Source organism: Oppia nitens, unplaced genomic scaffold (assembly GCF_028296485.1).
Source record: "Oppia nitens isolate AA-2021 unplaced genomic scaffold, nextdenovo-longstitch-racon4-pilon3 scaffold18_pilon_pilon_pilon, whole genome shotgun sequence".
Lineage (NCBI taxonomy): Eukaryota > Metazoa > Arthropoda > Arachnida > Sarcoptiformes > Oppiidae > Oppia > Oppia nitens.
In genome coordinates this window covers 968,990-987,869 of record NW_026533197.1, presented here as the reverse complement: position 1 = coordinate 987,869, position 18,880 = coordinate 968,990, and the positions used below count along the sequence as shown (strand labels likewise).

Genomic DNA, 18,880 nt, shown 5'->3' with positions numbered 1-18,880 from the left:
CACACAATCAAATTTGAGCTTGTTTAATTTTCTTCAATTTTTTCTTTGTGGAAAAATGTTTTATAAAAATCACCTAGTCAAAAATAAATTTTAATTGTTTAAAGGCTTTGATCTGGAAATCTACTTAATTAATTGAAAAATAAATTTAATATAGAATCTTATATAATAACATTATATATAGGAATTTTTTAATTATTATTATAATTTATGAAATGTACCATGATATCTATGGTTATCTATGAATAATTTTATTTATTATAATTTTGAACATTAATAACGTTATTACATTTATCAAAAAAGTTATCATGATATACCACTTAATGTTAATCACTATATTATAGATGAAGACAATTTTATTGATTTTCAAAATTTACCTTAATAATTTTTTTTAAATAAAAGCAAATATTAAATAAAAAACAAAATGTACTGTCTCTCCGATATTACGGATACATATTTAATCTCCTTTATATATATAATATTAGTAATATAGTTAATAATACTATTATATATGTAATTTATTACATTTAAAATTTTTAAAAGTTTAAATCTAAACATATTATATATAAAATAATATACAATTAAAATAATACTTAATGATAATTTATATTTTATTTATATGAATAGGTTATATATCTATTAATATATAATTATTTTATTCTATAAGTAGAACCATATATTAATAGATATATAAAAACTTTAATCATATTGTATATTAAAAATCAATATTTTAATACTTTATTATTTCAATTATTTTAGGATACATTATCAAAAACGATGTGTTAATTGCTTTAATTATAACTACATTATACAAACTAACAATTAAAATTTTGTTTTTATGTGTAATTTTTTTTAGTTATAAATCAATAATTTTTTCTTATAATCATTTTAATAAAAATTTTGTACTTGATTATGTTCAACACATTTCTTAATATAATATAATTATATACTATAAAATAAAAAGTGATACAAACAAGTTTATTTAGATACATAACATATTCATAATAGTTTCATCATAATCAATTATACAATTATGTTATTTATTAATTATTGATAAATTAAAAGAATAACATTAAATAATAATAAATTATTAATAATTTTTATAAAACTTTTACAGAATAAATTAGTTTCTAATGTTGTTAATTACAAACAATGGATTTACAATAACAAAATATCACAGAATTTTAATATACAATTTATTTATAGCTATTATACAAAAAATATTTCCAGTTATTTTGGATCAAATATATTGGAACTGTATTTAAGTAATGTATGCTTTATATACTTTTCTGATCTATATTTCCCTTAACATCAATTGTTTCTCTTTGATCGATGCGTCCATTTCATCACTCCTGTGGACAAACTATTATAAAAATAGTGAAATCAATATTTGCCAAATAGTTTATATTATAAAACATCAAAATAGATTCACAACTTAAAAAAATAATTTTTATAAAGTAATATATATATATTATATATATATTGTTTTTAATGCTAATTTTAAAATATAAAAGTAAATATCAGCACTGYAAATCAATAATTATTTAATTATATATATATTATTAACAAAAAWTTATTTAYAACTAATATAAAATGTAATTAAAACTAATGTATTATATTTAAATTAATTTTTCGATATAAAATTATTTTTGTGATTTAAAGTAATCACAAATATGACTGAAATATCCAATTCTTATTAAATAATTATTTCATATGTACTAAAAAATATTACATATTTACATATTATAAATTTAATAAAATATTTTTATTTCTCGTGTACTCATATACAGTACTATATTTTAAAATATACAGTTTTTAAAGATATAATTTTTAATATTTTATAATTTAAAATAAAATAAATCACTAGATTATTAAAAATAAGTATCTTGAATATTTTATTAATTACATTATTAAAAATCTGATAAATAAAACCAACAATATGTTATTTATTATATTAAAATAATATCTATGTACTTAATAAAATTGCATTAAAAACATTTTAACTAAAATTCTATAATTATTACTTATATTTTATGTTTTTAGTGTAATATCAATATCAATATTATTTATCATTTTAATATTAATTAAAAGTAATGCCTTATTAATGTGCTCGCTATTGATAAAAACTCAAATTGATGATGTTAAAGTATATTACTTTTGCATATAATTTAAATGTTTAACTAAAATTTCAATTAGATTTTATATTCAATATTAGTAAATAATAGCAGAAATATATTAATATTAGATATCTAAAAAATTTTAAAAATTAAAAAAAAATTAAAGCTGTTGCTAAAAAATGCCTCAAAAAGTTAAGTAAAGTTAATTAAAGTACATAAATAACACAAAGTTTAAAATAAGACAATAAAATATTAATATTATTTTTGAATTAAAGTAGTGTTGAGTTAATATTTAAGGAAAGATAGGTTAATAAAAAATAAAGGTTTGTGAAAGTCGTTACCTTAAGCGGTATATCTTGTGTCTCATAGGCGAGTGTCTTGTGTTTCATTATATGTCGCATAATGTAATTGAAAAGTAATAAAAAAGATAGAAAGTTGTGATAAAATTGTTATCAACAATATATTAATTTATTAATAAAATGAGACAATAGTTGTCTGTTAAGAAACACCATAACAAATCTATTATTAATTTTTTATTAGCTCAACAATGTGTGATATCAAATAGTATTGTCAGCTAATGTAACTTAATGTTGATTTTATTTTAATTAAATTACTTTTGTAATATAGTTTTGATATTTATGATGTCTCCCATTTTCTATAATTTAGACTATGATTTATAATAATTGAACTTAAGGTGGAACAATATTACTAAACAAAATTAAATTATAAAATTTTCAGTACTATTAATATATAATTAATATTTATAAGTTAAATATAAAAATAAATAAATATTTGATTATTCAATACATACTGAAACAGTTGTGGCCGCGTATGAGAGTCGGGTATCTGAAGATAATCCATGATTTAGTAGAGTTTGGTTCCACTTTTTCTTTAGATTTTGCAATACCTGTCATTCAAATAAATGACTTTATATTATATTAAATTGATTTATAGACAAAGTAATGTTTGTTTAGACAATTATAGCATTGGATATCCACTCCACTCATAAAACCAAAAACTTAAAATATAGAAAAATAAACTTAAATTTAACAAAAAACAAAATATTAATGTTATTTGTTTTATAATATCTTATAAAGAGATACTTCTTGACATTATATATATATAAACAATCATTATTTATTATTATCTAAATTAAATATATCCAGGTATAGCAGCTAATATTACAAACAATGGATTTTAAGTAATATATAATGCTTTAAATACTATTATTGTTAAAATAACAATTAATAGGAAATTACTTAGAAAAATTATTATTTTCAAAATAAAATCAATAAAAATGATACTAAATAAAGTTATAATACTGTAATTTACCGGCATAAATATAAAATAGTATAAATATGATAATAAAGAGATGCAATTTSAGTATTTGATATCAATTTACTAATTCAGTAATTTATTTGATGTCATTTATTTGGTTTAACGCTTCAATCTTCTCAATTGAACATTAAATAAAAAGATTTCATTAATATATCAATAAAGTCAATAATATCAATTGTATATACAATATACAGTATATGACATAGTTTTAGTCGTTTATGTTTTAGTTGTGAACAATCTTTTGTCTGTTTATTAAATGACATCTAATTGTGTCATCTGTTTTGTTCATATATTTTATTGTTAGTGATTACTAGTCTTTAATCAATTTAAATATATGATTAGAGAGTCAACTGTCAATATGTAGATAAATGTCCACTTTTTATAAGTAAAATATTTATAATATTAATACATACAATACAAATGATATTCTGAATCATTGTCTGGCGTTTACTATCAACTAACATACATATACTATAGAAAATAATATGAATATACAGTATATTAACTGTTAGTTTAATCATTTATTAATTTAAAAATAAGTCAATTGATAGTATATCAAAATTAAACCCTACAATATTTATAAAACTAAATGGCATTCACACAACATTATATACATTAACATTAATATATTAGAAGCAATGCTTAAATTTTTCAAAAGCAAACATTTTAGATACGGAACTCACATAAAATGCTTAACACAACTCTGTTTTTGACTGAAATGTGAGACACAAATGCAGTTAAGTTTGAAAAGACAAATAAGGCTAATGTAGTGTATGTTAAAACTATACTATTATTTGCCATTATTTCAACAATAAATATTTGAACTAAAATTCAACACAATATCCTAATATATAACAATTCTTAACATTTTTGAAAGTTCTAATAATTTTGATTAATAATAGTAATAATAATTATTATTTATTAGATTAAAACAATTTAATAAAAACAATTGTTATATTGCTTTGACTATAGCAATGTAAAAAATAATTGTCTACTTTTAGTATATGATAGCCTAAAGTCGAGAATAATGACTGTTCTTATGAATGCTTTTAAAGATAAAGTTTTAGTAATAATAATAATAAATAATAGTATAGTTGTTGTAAAGTAAAACATTTAAAATATACATCAGTTTGTAGAGCACTTTATGCATTGTATGTCATTTGAATACTGACAACAACTATAATAATAAGTATATACAATACATCAGAAATTTCATTATAATTGACAGAATATTCTGCTTTTAAATATGCAATTTATAAGTTTAACATTAAACTGTATTATGTTATACATATTGAGAGTATAATATTAATAATATCCTTTACTTCAAGAAATACATTTTACAATCACATAAATTTGATGTATTTGTAAATTGTAAGCATTACTACACTATGTGCTTATTTTTTTAAACAACTACTTTATTGCCTATATTTTAGCAATAAAACATATTTACTGAAATTGTAAAATATGAGAACAATTGTAATATAAATAAAATGCAAACACTGTACTGAAATACTATAAAATGCAGTTTTACTATTTATATTTGGCATCTAATTAAATAAAAGTGTCTTTTAATGTAAAATTGTATATTTAATCCTTAAATGATGAGAGATTTAATTTAATGACATCTAGAGATCATAGAGTCACGTAGTAATATAAGTACAATATATAATATAACATATTTTTATATAAAAATGGATTTAACAGTAGATTTATGATTAGAAAATCATGTTATATGTAATACCTTGAAATGTTAGCTAACATAGAAAACATTTAAATAATTCACAATTAATTGCTTAATGTAACCATACATTAACCAGATTTTACCAGTTTATGACATTTCTGTATTTTATTTACAAAATTTTAAACTTCATATTCACTACCAGATCGTAATTATTACTTTCATTATCTTTATTTGTATTATATATAAATTATACTATACTGTACTTCAATCAATAGATACTTCATTCAGTCAACTGTATGTTAATAAAAGTTTTGGTTGTTAAGTAAAATTAATATTTAAATCAATAGAAATATTAAGGCATATTTAAAAACAGATATATTATAATAATGTATAATAAAAGTTAAATCACTTGTAGACACTGTCATGTCTTTAAATATATTTTTATATTTGTTATTCTAATCGATTTAGTGACAAATCAAGTAAAAAATACTTTTATATATCAATCAAATGATTTGAATATAACCTAATTCAGTCATATATTCAGTCATATAAAACAATTGTTAAAACATCTTATGTATACTATTGTAATATTGTTAGACAACAACTCATTTATTGTTTTTCTTTTACTAAAATATTATGAATTTTGATTAATCTAAAAATATAATTTTTTATTTAAAACATTAATCTATTGAATCATAACTTTTTATGTGTAACACTAATAAGTCTAATCTAAACCTCAAATAAATAAAATCCGATCTGTAGTTAACATTACTTTTATATAATACTTATACTAAAAAGCTATGCAAAACTACATGATATGCTTAAAAATGCATAAATAAAATTCTACTTAAAATAAAAAGCAAATAAATTGAAAAGAGTAATACCTTGTATGTAATCACAGATTTTCATGCTTTTGGTCTATTAATTGATCGCTAATAAAATTTAAATATATCTTATAATTTTCTGCAAATGCTCAATAATTATCTAATTATGATCAATTAAAAATTCACAAATATATATATATACTAGTATACAGTATATAAATACATATTATAAATAAATCATATATCAATCACCAGAATCAAGTTAAATATTTTAATTATACTTATTAATAAATAATATTATATGAAAGTTATTATACTAAAATAGTATTAATAGTTAACACTTAGTTAAGTATAACAAAATAATTTTAGACATTAACTAATAATAAACTATATGATTAACTAATTTAATATACTCTATAACTAAGTTATATCAAAACGAATAAAAATCTATGAATACATATGAGGTATGTTTGCTATTGAATACATTGAATACATGCCATTCAAATCATTTCATTTAATTGTAATTATAATAATCAATAACTACAAAAATAAATCAAACAATTGGTTGATCACTACTAGTACTTATTTATCATTAATTAATACCTAAATTTTGTTAATTACTAGACAATTGTGGACTGTAATGATCGAGAGCGACCTTTTGTCGGTTGCTTTGATCTCATTAGCATCTGTTGAGTGATAAAAGTTTTGATTGCGGTTATTACCTCTCCATTGAAGAAACAAAACAGTAGTGCAACACATAATCCCTATAATTATAATTAAAAACCAAATTATTAGTTATTGTTTATTTAAGGTATAATTTATATATTTTCTTAAATTAATATTAAATTAATATAAAAATAGTTATCAAAAAATTGACTAAAACCTGGAGCGACGTCACGATTGCGGACACTATTTCGTAAATTTTTTCGGCTGTAGTCCTGGTTTCGGGTCTGAACGGTGTTAGCATAAACTGTAGGCCCAATAAAGGTATTAAAATAAGTGTCGCCCGAACGGCTTTCCTGTATTTTAACAATTTATTTAATAACAATTAATTATTTATTATTATAATTAATTTATAAATAAATAAATAATTAAATATATAATACAATTTACTAATTATACTCTACTTAAGCGTCATTCAGATTTGAAACAAAACCTTAAATTTATTATATAAAGTATATATGAGATTAATATATAATATGCATAGACATTTCCAATTCTAGACTCTACTGTTTGTGTGTTTATATTTGAGTAATGATAATCACAATTATCATCAAATTTGGCTAAATAAGAGACTCTCCAAAATTTATTATAAAATTACAATTAATTGTTTTAAAATTATATAAAAATTTTTAATTTAATGCATAATAATCACTAACTTATGTCTCCATACGTTCAACACTTAAGTGGATTCCATTCGATTTGACATTTGATTTGAATAAATAAATGTATGATTAATGTGTAACCAATGGTATCAACTAAAGTGTTAAACTGATTGACACATTTGTTTTTTATTGAAAGTTTTTTATAAATATTTTTATATAAATTATAAACTATTAATTATAATTTTATGAAAAATTTATAGTAAGTTTTTGAGGAGTCTCTATATTTTAGGTAAATTTGATGATAATTAACATTATTTCTAAGATATAAACTTGAAAACATCATATGTTTGAATTGGAAATATGTATATATATATATATAGATACTATTAATATATAATATTAAAGATAAATATTATTCAATTCGCTTTAAAAAATAGTTTGTAGTTAATTCTAGTAATTTACAGTATAAATTAATTATACTATATATATATATATATATTAATATAAAAATTAATTAATACTATAAAGATTAAAATATTATACTAATTAAAGTTATTTATTTTAAAGTAAATAAACAATAATTACAATTTGTAATTCTATACTTATAATTGTAATCAGATTATATTCATTATCATTTAATGAGTGAAACAACTATCGGGTTAACAAATAATGAGCAAAAGTTTAGCATAAATAATGCAATAATACTGTATCTGCACTACAAAACAGAAATACAGATACAAAACTTAACGACTATTTTATTAAATAATATGAAAATATATATTAATAAAATATTTTATWTATAAATATATTTTAAATACCATCCTATTTTCTTAACTTAAATAATTTTGCTTAATTTATTTAAATACACTTTATGCACAATATTAGTAACTAAAAGTATAGAATCCTAAATTGAAATCTTTATAAATAATAAGTAACTGTTTTATGTTGTATTAGGTCATTACATCCCTGTGCTCTTTTTGCTTTAAGTAATGTAATTGTAAGATTATAAAGCTCATCTTAATTAATTAAATAAATTATTAGTTAATTATTAGATAAATACACTTCGTATGTATGTTTTTATAAGATTAAAATTATATATTTTCTATATATATATATAATAAAATGTAGAATATAGTAAAATTATATATTTTAATCGATCAATCACTCATATTATGATAACCAAAATTCTTTTAATACTAACTAAAAACAAAATAAATGAGAATTTTAAGTGTTACGTGTAATATAGCACAAAATACTCTATAAAAATCTATAAAAATTAGGTAAATAAAACACTAAAAATCTAATTTAAGTTTATAATATAATAGGTGTATTCATATAATCGAAACATACTTATATTTTCCCAGGAATTCACTTATTTAATATTTATCTCACATAATATAGAATATTCTTATGCAATAAAATAATACATACATAAGGTTTCGTTTTATTAAAGCTTTTGTCTCATTTTTAAATTTTCTTTTTTTATAAAYAACTATTTTATATCCAAATTTTTCCTTTAAAAAAATCTAAGATTTATATAAAATCAAATGAATAAATTTTATATAAATTTTATCGCTACAAAAATGTAATTTAATTTTAGTTTTTTATGTTCATTGAAATATTTCCATTGAATTAGATTTTATTTTTTAAAAACCTCATTTATGAGAGTTTATGTGTTTATAAGTTATAAATTTCTAAAAATTGCAACTTAAATTACAGTATATATTATATATAATGTATATAATTTATATAATTATTTTTGTATGCCATTCAAGTAGTGTAAGCAAACTTGTGACCAAACCTGGTTTGATGAGTATCTGACGTATTGACTGCCCTTAACTTTGTAACCAATACTCGCACGATATTAATCAAGAAAAATAGATTGAGCTTCAAATTGACATTCAAATTATGTTAATTTTATTATTGCTTTCAATTTGAACATGAATTTTAATAACATACCAATAGTGACATACAAACTGGACCAGTTATTAATAAGTTAAATGTGCCTTCCTCAATCCAACACCTTTCAACAAATTTATTATATTATTAATATAATATTAATTATATATTTATACTTAAAATATAATATAAAATATTTTTAACTTATATGACTCACAAATGGGTATCTTTAGGATCATGAGAGTTACTCCTCAACAAAGCGTATATCAGAATCATAGGTATAGGTATACCCCATCCCAACAAATAAAACCATTTAAGTATCTTATTTTCCGATACAAATGCAATGACCAGTAATGTATGCAAATACAAGCCCTCACAAAACATCCAAAAGTAATTACAAACCATAAAGTAGTGAACGGCTACGTGAATCACTTGACACCATATCTAACATTTTTGTCAAATATTTTTATAAGATATAACATATTAATAATAATACTTAATACTGCTAATAATAATAATTATTATTATTACTAAACGCTACTTTATTGTCAAATATTTATTTATTATTTATAATTTTCTTAATATTACATTTTATTATTTATGTGTTTAATAAACTATACTGTATTTATTACTTTCCACTMAAATTTCWTTAAAAATKCTTTTAATTTCACAGTATTTTATAGACAACTACTACTGATTAGTCATCAATGTGTTAACAATGACAGTGTGTTATAACTAAACAATAAATTAATGCATTTATATATTAATATATTTTTTGGTACAAAATATTAAATTGAAATATTTATTGCAAGATTCAATAACTATCAAAATTACAATAAAACATTATTTTGAAATCTTTATAATTTTTGCATATTTTATATGACTTTATTTTGTTATTTTAGAATAGTTTTTTGCTGTTTAATGTATTTATATATTTGCTTAGAAATAAGCAATATATTATAATTAAATAATTAAGTTAAAAATTAATAAAAATACAAAATACTCACAGGATTTTCATTCAATACATTTGGTTCCGATACTATTGATAAATACCAAACTATCCTTTTATAAAATAAAAAAATACACAAATTAAATTAATTAATTAAAGTTTATATTTAAAAAAGACACTGAATATAAATCTATATATATATATATAKATATATCTTTTAAATATTAAAGAATATATAAAAGATATATCAATAGTATTTAAATATTATAGAATATTTCTGAAAACTTTCTTTTAAATTTTGAAATATTCAAAAAGTTAAAATGTATTATTTTTTAATTTGACTAAAATTTACATGCTTATTACTTAATAATATTATTAGACTATATTTTGGAAATATTGATTTTTAAATATATATATATATTAATACTTGTATGATAAATTTATTAATTACTTAATATTATTTGGATTTAAGATATTGCATTGTAAAATTATTTAATTATGAATATTATAACTACTAATTTTTATGTTACTTATATAATTATAAAAATAATAAAATAAATGTTATATAACACATGTATAATATAAATAAATATAAAAATTAATAATTTGTAAGTTATTGTGCAACCCTAACATTTATCACTAAAATAACACATTATTAGGCAATGAATTAGATAGTTGCTTATAAACTATACAACTATTATGTCATAAACATACTGCATAAGCAATTTAAAAATTCACAATAGACTCATTCATATCTTACTGTATATTTTATATGAATTTTATAGACTAATAAAAATCACTAAATAAATATAAGTGAGTAATAATATATAGTACGTTAATGATTAATAAACAAAACATTTACATAATTAAACAATATATACTTAAAGTATGGTTAGGATAATATATAAAATTATATGTACACTATAATGTATAATTTATATACTGTATAATACTATTGATAAATACCACATGAGATTATTAATGATGAAACTAAGAAAAAAGTTTTTGTGAATCCTTATTCTGGTTTGCGTTGAAAGTGACCTTAAAATTAATGTTAAAAATATATTAAAACAACAAGTATTGCAAAAATTTATTGCAGTTTTAGTTAACATATCATTAATTTTTGAAAGTTATTTAACTGTCTCTTAACTAACTTGAATGAGAAGAAGATAGCCAATGATATGAGTAGTGCTACCAATGATATGGAGTAACCGGTTATATAGATATTGTTAACAGATTGACGAAACTATACAACAAAATTCAATAATAGATCATTAGTTGAGAATTAGTGGTCAAAGTTGTTATAATGAGAGAGAAAAAGTGAGAAAAGTGTGTTCACCTGGAGATCATCCCAATCAACACAATCAGTATAATTAGACCACGTCTTGTTGGTCTTGAAATGTCTATACCATTCACCAGTTGTCTGACATTCCTTACGTGCCTTTCCTTTATAAGTCAATATACATTATGTTATATCAATTTAATTGCACTTACAGTATATAAATTTCATGCAATCAAAATATATATTAATGTACATTTGTTAAATTACCATCATATATATATATATATTTGATTATACAGTATATACWTACGTGTGGATACAAATCCAGTAATAAAATCAGGACATGAGATATAAGCCACCTGACCGGCCAACGTGTCATTAAAACAACCCCAACCATCAAAAGTTCGGGGACAGTATAACAGCTCTTTATCTATATTTATGTATAAATAAATCAGTGTTTATATTTATTAAACCAATATTTAAACACAAAATTTTCATAAATACGGAAAAGTCAATACAAGGCAATCATTTAATGGCATTGAGTTCTCAAATTCATATAATATATATATATATTATTCTTTACTAATTTTTTTCAATACATTAAGAATCCAAATTTAATGGACGTTCAGATTCAGAATATTTAGAGCATATTATATAAATAGGTATATATATATATAAGCATATATAAGCATATATAAGCATGGTTATTTTTATATTTTATATACATATTACAAATTTATGTAATGTTTTTTGTATTACTATCAAAACTATACACTGCATAAACATTTATAAATTAAATCAATATTCTATATAAATAGTTTTAATTTCTTAAATTTTATAATAATTGGCATAAAATATAATAATTAAAACATTAAGATTTAAATTAATTAGATAAGATTTTAAATTATAAATTAAATCACTTATTAATATAAATTTAAAAAATTACTAAAATAATTATATTAAATTCTATTTTCTTATACAAATAGTATATATTTTGTATTATTTTATTTTGCACTATAATAACACTTTATTGCAACAACGCTATTAAAATGATAATTAATATACAAAATAATTTATTTTCATTATTTATTCTTAACTTAAATAGAATAAAAATTACTGTATTCTTAATACTATATACTATTTGATATACAATTATTTAAATTAATTATTCATATTTTTTATTGATATAAATTCATGTAAATATAAGTAATTCTAAATACTGTATATAAAATTAAAAAAGTTTTAATTTAATTAAAGCATTTTTTTATTATGAAATTAAGTGATAAAAATACAGGTTTTTAGAGAAATTCAGCTTTTATTTGCTGTAAATTAATAGCACAAAAGCGTTTTATTGATTGTGTCCTATAAAAGACTTATGTGTTTAATGTTTTCAATTGAAATCATACGAGTAGTTCATTAAAGAAGTACTTAAMTCGTATATACATTTGTGAGTGAGTGTATGTGCAGTATATATACGGTATATATATAAGTGTGTGTATGTGTGTATGTGTGTATGTGTGTATGTGTGTATGTGTGTATGTGTGTGTGTATGTGTGTGTGTGTCCAATACAGAGATTGAAAGTGGTTCAACAAAAGATATAAATTGGYTAAAATAAATCATCATCAAAAACATCATCAACAACAACATCAACAACAATAATAATTATAGTGATTTCAACATTTATTTTTAATTATTTCAAAACTAATTAATACATACTTTGTGTTTTTGGACCAACTAGTACTGTATCGATACAGTCCTCAAATGCATGAGCCGTATGTATGTTACTGTATGGCAAGGGATCCAATTTCTCCATCTCTTCCCATAACTCATGCAACTGTTGGTCTTCAAGTTTCTGTTGAATTGTATTGAAATGTATTATTATTATTATAAACATTAATTTTATTACATATTTATATTCTGTATATTATATCTATTAATATATCATTGATTATAATATTTAATTTAAAGTAATGTTTCTTTTATTGAATTATTCTATCTCTTACTCATTCATTAATCATATATTAAATTAAACACTTTCTAAGTTAACTATCATTAGTAAAAATATAYTAAAAACTCTAAAAATAAAAATGTTGATACTGTACCTTGAGTTGAAAATGTGGATCGTTGTGGCAATTAAAATAATCACCCTGGTCGACACCATGTTTTGTTAATGCCCATGAACCATTTACCAAACAATTTCTAATGGCAGTATCTAAAATAGTTTATATATCATATTGTTTGCAAATACTGATTTTTAAAATTCACATTTATATTAAATAAAAATTTAAAACACTCAGCATATATATATATATATATATATTTGATTTATAATATTAAAACTAGAATTTTATAGTTTCAATATATTTAATAAATATTAAATATGATATATTTGTAAATGCATGTGTACAATGGTATAAATTATATATTGTAAATTAATAAAAGCAATTCAAAATATATAAAATAATGTATTTATTAGTATTAAACACTCTCTTACTTGAACTGTTAAAACCGTCGATAAACTCAGGACAGGGAATTACAACAGTAGTATTACCGAGTGATGCCGTCCAACAACCGATCCCATCAAATGTTGTCGTACAGTAGGAATCACCTAAATATTCATTTATTTCAAAATGTATAAAAAACAAAAATTAATTTTAAAAAGTAGTATCGAATAAATTTTAATTCACATGAGAAATTTTCTAAAAATATTTTATTTATGAGATAATCACTATTAAATATAATATTATCTTTGTATATAAATATATGTTTTAATTTTAGTTTATACAATCAATATAGTAGTTAAAATACTATTAAACTAAAAATATTTTCAAAAAGTATTCTTTAATCAATTATTAAATATAATATAGTTTATTTAWATGCACCTAATCACATAAATACATGTATATATTTATATTAGTATACTGTTTACTTACAAATTAATAATTACTTAACAAAATTATATTATTTATATACAATCGTAAAAATCGTAATATTATTACAAATAAATTAAAATTTGTAAATTATAACTTTCTAAAAATTTATTTTTTCATAAATTATGCAATAGTTTTTTGTATCAAACATAATTACTTAAGTTTATTTATGTTTGATTTTTTAATTAATTTAATGATTGATTGAGTTTTTAAAATTATAAATTAATATAAACTTAATCTGAAGTGACTCAATGTTATGAATATATATTTTTAAATAAATTATAATGAAAATAGTATTAATGAAAATTTATAGAAATATTCTGGAATTGATTCGATAAATTTTAAATATAACTAATTTAATGAACCATTAAAATCAAACATCAATTTGCATACTCTGTGAACACTAATTGAATGATAGATAAGACTATTTGTAAACTAACACAATGAGCGCACACTTACTTTGATGCCATCCTTTAGGCGTTAAGTGTGCCGTTTGTGTGCAATTGAAAGATGCCCTAAAATATTGTGAGGGATAGGCATTCAAATTGTTGCGGAAACGGTTAACGTCGTGACCCATTACTATGAATTGTTTCAACTAAATTATTGACAAATTTTAATTAATTATCAAATTATATTCAACAGTAATGTTAATTAATATTTTTCATACATATTTTTTTAATTTAAATATTATTTAAAAATAAATTTATAAGTATTGAATATATTAGTACCTAATATTTAAATTTTACAAATATCTGACAAAAATATCAATAAATCAGTTTTATAAATTAAAATTGAGTATATGTTGGAAATAAAATTTATTAAATGTCATTTTCAACTAAATAAAGTAAATTTTATAATTTAATATAATTTCATTAAACTAAACAAAAAAACAAAGTATTCATATTATTTAGTTATTATAATATTAGTTATTAAAATTAATTTAATTGTTATATAATATAATTATAAGATTTTTAATTTATAATTTTAAGTCTTACTTCAAGAACCAATAGTAATGTAGATGTGATGTAAATTGAAGTAAACTTTTTCAATACTTTATAATTCATAATTTTTTCTTTTATAATATTTAATCACTTAATCAATGTGTACTAACACACTGTTAAACACAACACGCATTATAAGATTTTCATAAAGATTTGTTGTAATGATTGCGATATATAGATGATTGACGAAACACTTGACATACAATCCATGATAACACTTAACATACCTATAGAAGAGTTAAAYTGAAGATCTGGTCAACAATAATAAGTAAACAATAAATGTAATAATATGTTAAGGATAGTGATTATAGGATTATCTTTAGTTCACTTTCATTACAATCTTTAATTGCSGATAATATTAACTTTKATAACATATATTAAATTTGCTTTAAAAAAAGTTGAGTTCATTTTATAAATTGAAAATAAATTTAATTAATTAAAATTCATGTTTAAATTTTATCGGTTAATACTATTTCAATACATTTTTAAATTGTTGTATTATTTGCGCGATTATAGTATTTAAGAGAAGATTGTCTGAGAGTTTTCACTGAGATATTCATAGATATAATGTGAGAAACAGARTCAGTSAGAGAGTAATAGCGATACAAAAAAAAGTCTAGAAATATAGTGTAGAGTTGTGTTGTGTTGTCGAGTGTTCACACAAACAGYACTATTGGCAGCATTTACTCTACCAGTGCCGCAACACTCACTCTCCACTGTTAATCACTGATCTATTAATAGCACCGGTGTATCACTAAATGGTTTAGGTATTGTACAGTACATACCTTATGATTACTGTGTGGCCCTCTATATGATATGACAACAAAATATTGTCATTTATTAATTAACACTATATTTAATAATACAGATTCTCAAAAAAAACAAGAATATTATTAGATTATAAATAAATTTTGTGATCATTAATTGTAGTTTATTATGAATAATTTGTGTGTCGTCTAATGTTGTTTATTTTTTTTGCAATTTAATTTTTCATTATCTTAATTAAGAAAATTGCACAAAATCATATTTTTATTAAATAGTGTAAAACATTTAATAAACTAATTTAACAAATTAAAGTACTATTACAATAATTAAACTGTGCTTTATTATTATAAAAATTAAAATAATTATCAAAAAATAAATTAATTGTTATTTTATTTTTTTCTCAGTAAACAAGTGTTTAAAATTATTTATTAATTTATATATTATGTTAATTGAGATTTGCTAGTCTCACAATTGACCTTGTCRCAATCACCAAAATATGTAATTTTAATTTTAACATTTAAATATTGTGGACATACATACAGTATGCCTTAAATATGATGTATTAATATATCAGACTTCATAACTTTTGTCATTAATTAAAACTACTGAACAGTATATTCAGCCAATAGTTATGATATTTGTGACATTCTATGACTGTATTCATAATACAGATTCTTATTTAAATAAATCTAAATATTAAGAAATATGTAAATTCTGTAAAATGTAATTAATTTGTTTAAAGAATATTCGAATAAATTTTATCATTGAATATAAGTTATTTGTGTAGATATTAATATAWTTACATTAAATTATTACAGTATAATAACATATTAAAGTTATTTATCATTAAAATTAAAATCATTATAAGTTATTCAAAAATATTGAACAATTTTCTAATTCTAAAGCGTAAATTGTAAATTAAATTATAACTAATTATCTATTATATTGATAATATTATTAATGATAAATTTGTAAAATTGTATACATATAATACATTTAATACAATGTATAAAGGTGTCAAATATACATTTATATCTGAAATCTAAATCTTATATATATTTAAAAAAAATAAATTATAATTTAAGTTTTTATTATATTGATATAATTTACTAGAATATTCACTCACTTAATTATGYGAACATTTAATAAATATTTATATACAGTATTTAATATGTACATCATTTTATTTAACATATTTTAGATAAATGTTTTCCGAAATATTTGAGAAACTAATTTAAATAATAGTAGCGATAACACAATTTTTACATAATTATCATGCAATTAATATTTTAAAAAATGATATTTAGTTTGTACTGCATATTTGAAATAGAAATTACATGTGTAATCAAAGTAAACAATGAAATGAATATGTGTAAGTGATAATASATTTTTAAAGAAATTTTCAGAAATAATTTTATAAATTGAAAGCAGTATCAAAAATTAAGTAAATTATTTGAAATTTATAAATATAAAAATAAATAARCTAAATTAAGTGTGAATCGTTTACAGTATTCATATGAATTACATTAATTACTAACAAAACCAAAAATTTACAAATATATAATATTTGACATTATTTATTTTAAAAATTTATCTAAGATGTACTGTATATTTATGTATTAAAATTAATGTGTGTAATAAACTGTGCATTAAAATGATAGGCTATTTTATTATTAATATTATTTGTTAAAAGCTAACAAATAACTGGAATAATTATTGAAAAATAGTAAATTATTAAATTGTAAAAATAAAGTTTAATAAGTATTTCTATTACTATCTTTAGTTTTGTAATTCAGTCGTTACACTACATTGAATATACAATCATTGAAATCGTTAGRCATTTCAGTACACAATAAAAACGGATTGCTTTAGGATTAGATCCAAAAATTTGTATCATATGAACACATGAATGTATAATACATATCTAAAATCTGATTATTTTTACTAYTATTAGTAAATTTTKTGCAACCGATTTGATTCAATTTCCAAGMGATCAGATTATTGATATATATATATATATATTACGATGAATTTGCTTAAATCAATTTATTTATTTTGAATATCATAAGAAAAATGAAATAATATAATATTTTCATTGATAAATTATAATATATTGTTTTAAAAATCTATTAATATTAAAAAATATATTTGTAAAATTTTTAGACAAATTGAATGTATTGTTTACTTTATATTTAATTAATTWTATAAATTTTATGATTAAATAAATAATTATAATAATCTGTAACAACATTTATCAAATAAACTGATTTTGAGCTCACAATCAAATACTTATAATAATAATGAAACTACTGATTACAATAAGAATTTACTACAAAATAATTTATTTAGAAAATTTATAGAAATTTATAAACAAATTTTCTATATATCTAACACTAYATGAATCACATTATTAATTGTAATTTTAATAAAAAAATATTTTTCTTTTTATACTTTGTTATCACAAATCCTAGTATTAATTGCAAAACCAAATTCAACTTTATATAGAAATTTAGACTAAAATATACATTAATTTAAATCACTTGTTTAGAGCGGAATTTCATTAGTGCTTTAACGAGCTATACATCAAACTTATTGAAAATTGTGATAACTTTTTCTTTAATTAAACAAACACTTTATTAYTGTACTAATTATATCAATCGCCTCAAAAAATAAACTAATAAAATAATTTTGTTAATTTACTGCATGCAAATTAAATATTAATATTATAAAAACATRTATTATCAATATAAAAAATTCTGTTATTTTTTATT

General features: G+C 19.7%; 1 protein-coding gene across 1 annotated transcript; it reads right to left on the bottom strand.

Moving 5' to 3' along the window:
• Positions 1 to 1,291: 1,291 nt before the first annotated feature.
• On the bottom strand, positions 1,292 to 15,384 carry LOC128965850 (calcitonin gene-related peptide type 1 receptor-like). Its single transcript, XM_054312628.1, has 18 exons — positions 15,339 to 15,384; positions 14,803 to 14,938; positions 13,908 to 14,021; positions 13,516 to 13,625; positions 13,130 to 13,265; positions 11,723 to 11,842; positions 11,470 to 11,576; positions 11,285 to 11,376; positions 11,097 to 11,171; positions 10,189 to 10,243; positions 9,399 to 9,625; positions 9,242 to 9,305; positions 9,084 to 9,169; positions 6,841 to 6,976; positions 6,680 to 6,721; positions 2,926 to 3,021; positions 2,456 to 2,491; positions 1,292 to 1,360 (listed from the first exon to the last, which is right to left on the bottom strand). The coding sequence occupies exons 2-18, from the start codon at positions 14,918 to 14,920 to the stop codon at positions 1,292 to 1,294; spliced, it is 1,683 nt and encodes a 560-aa protein (XP_054168603.1). The 5' UTR covers positions 14,921 to 14,938; positions 15,339 to 15,384.
• Between the last annotated feature and the right edge of the window lie 3,496 nt (positions 15,385 to 18,880).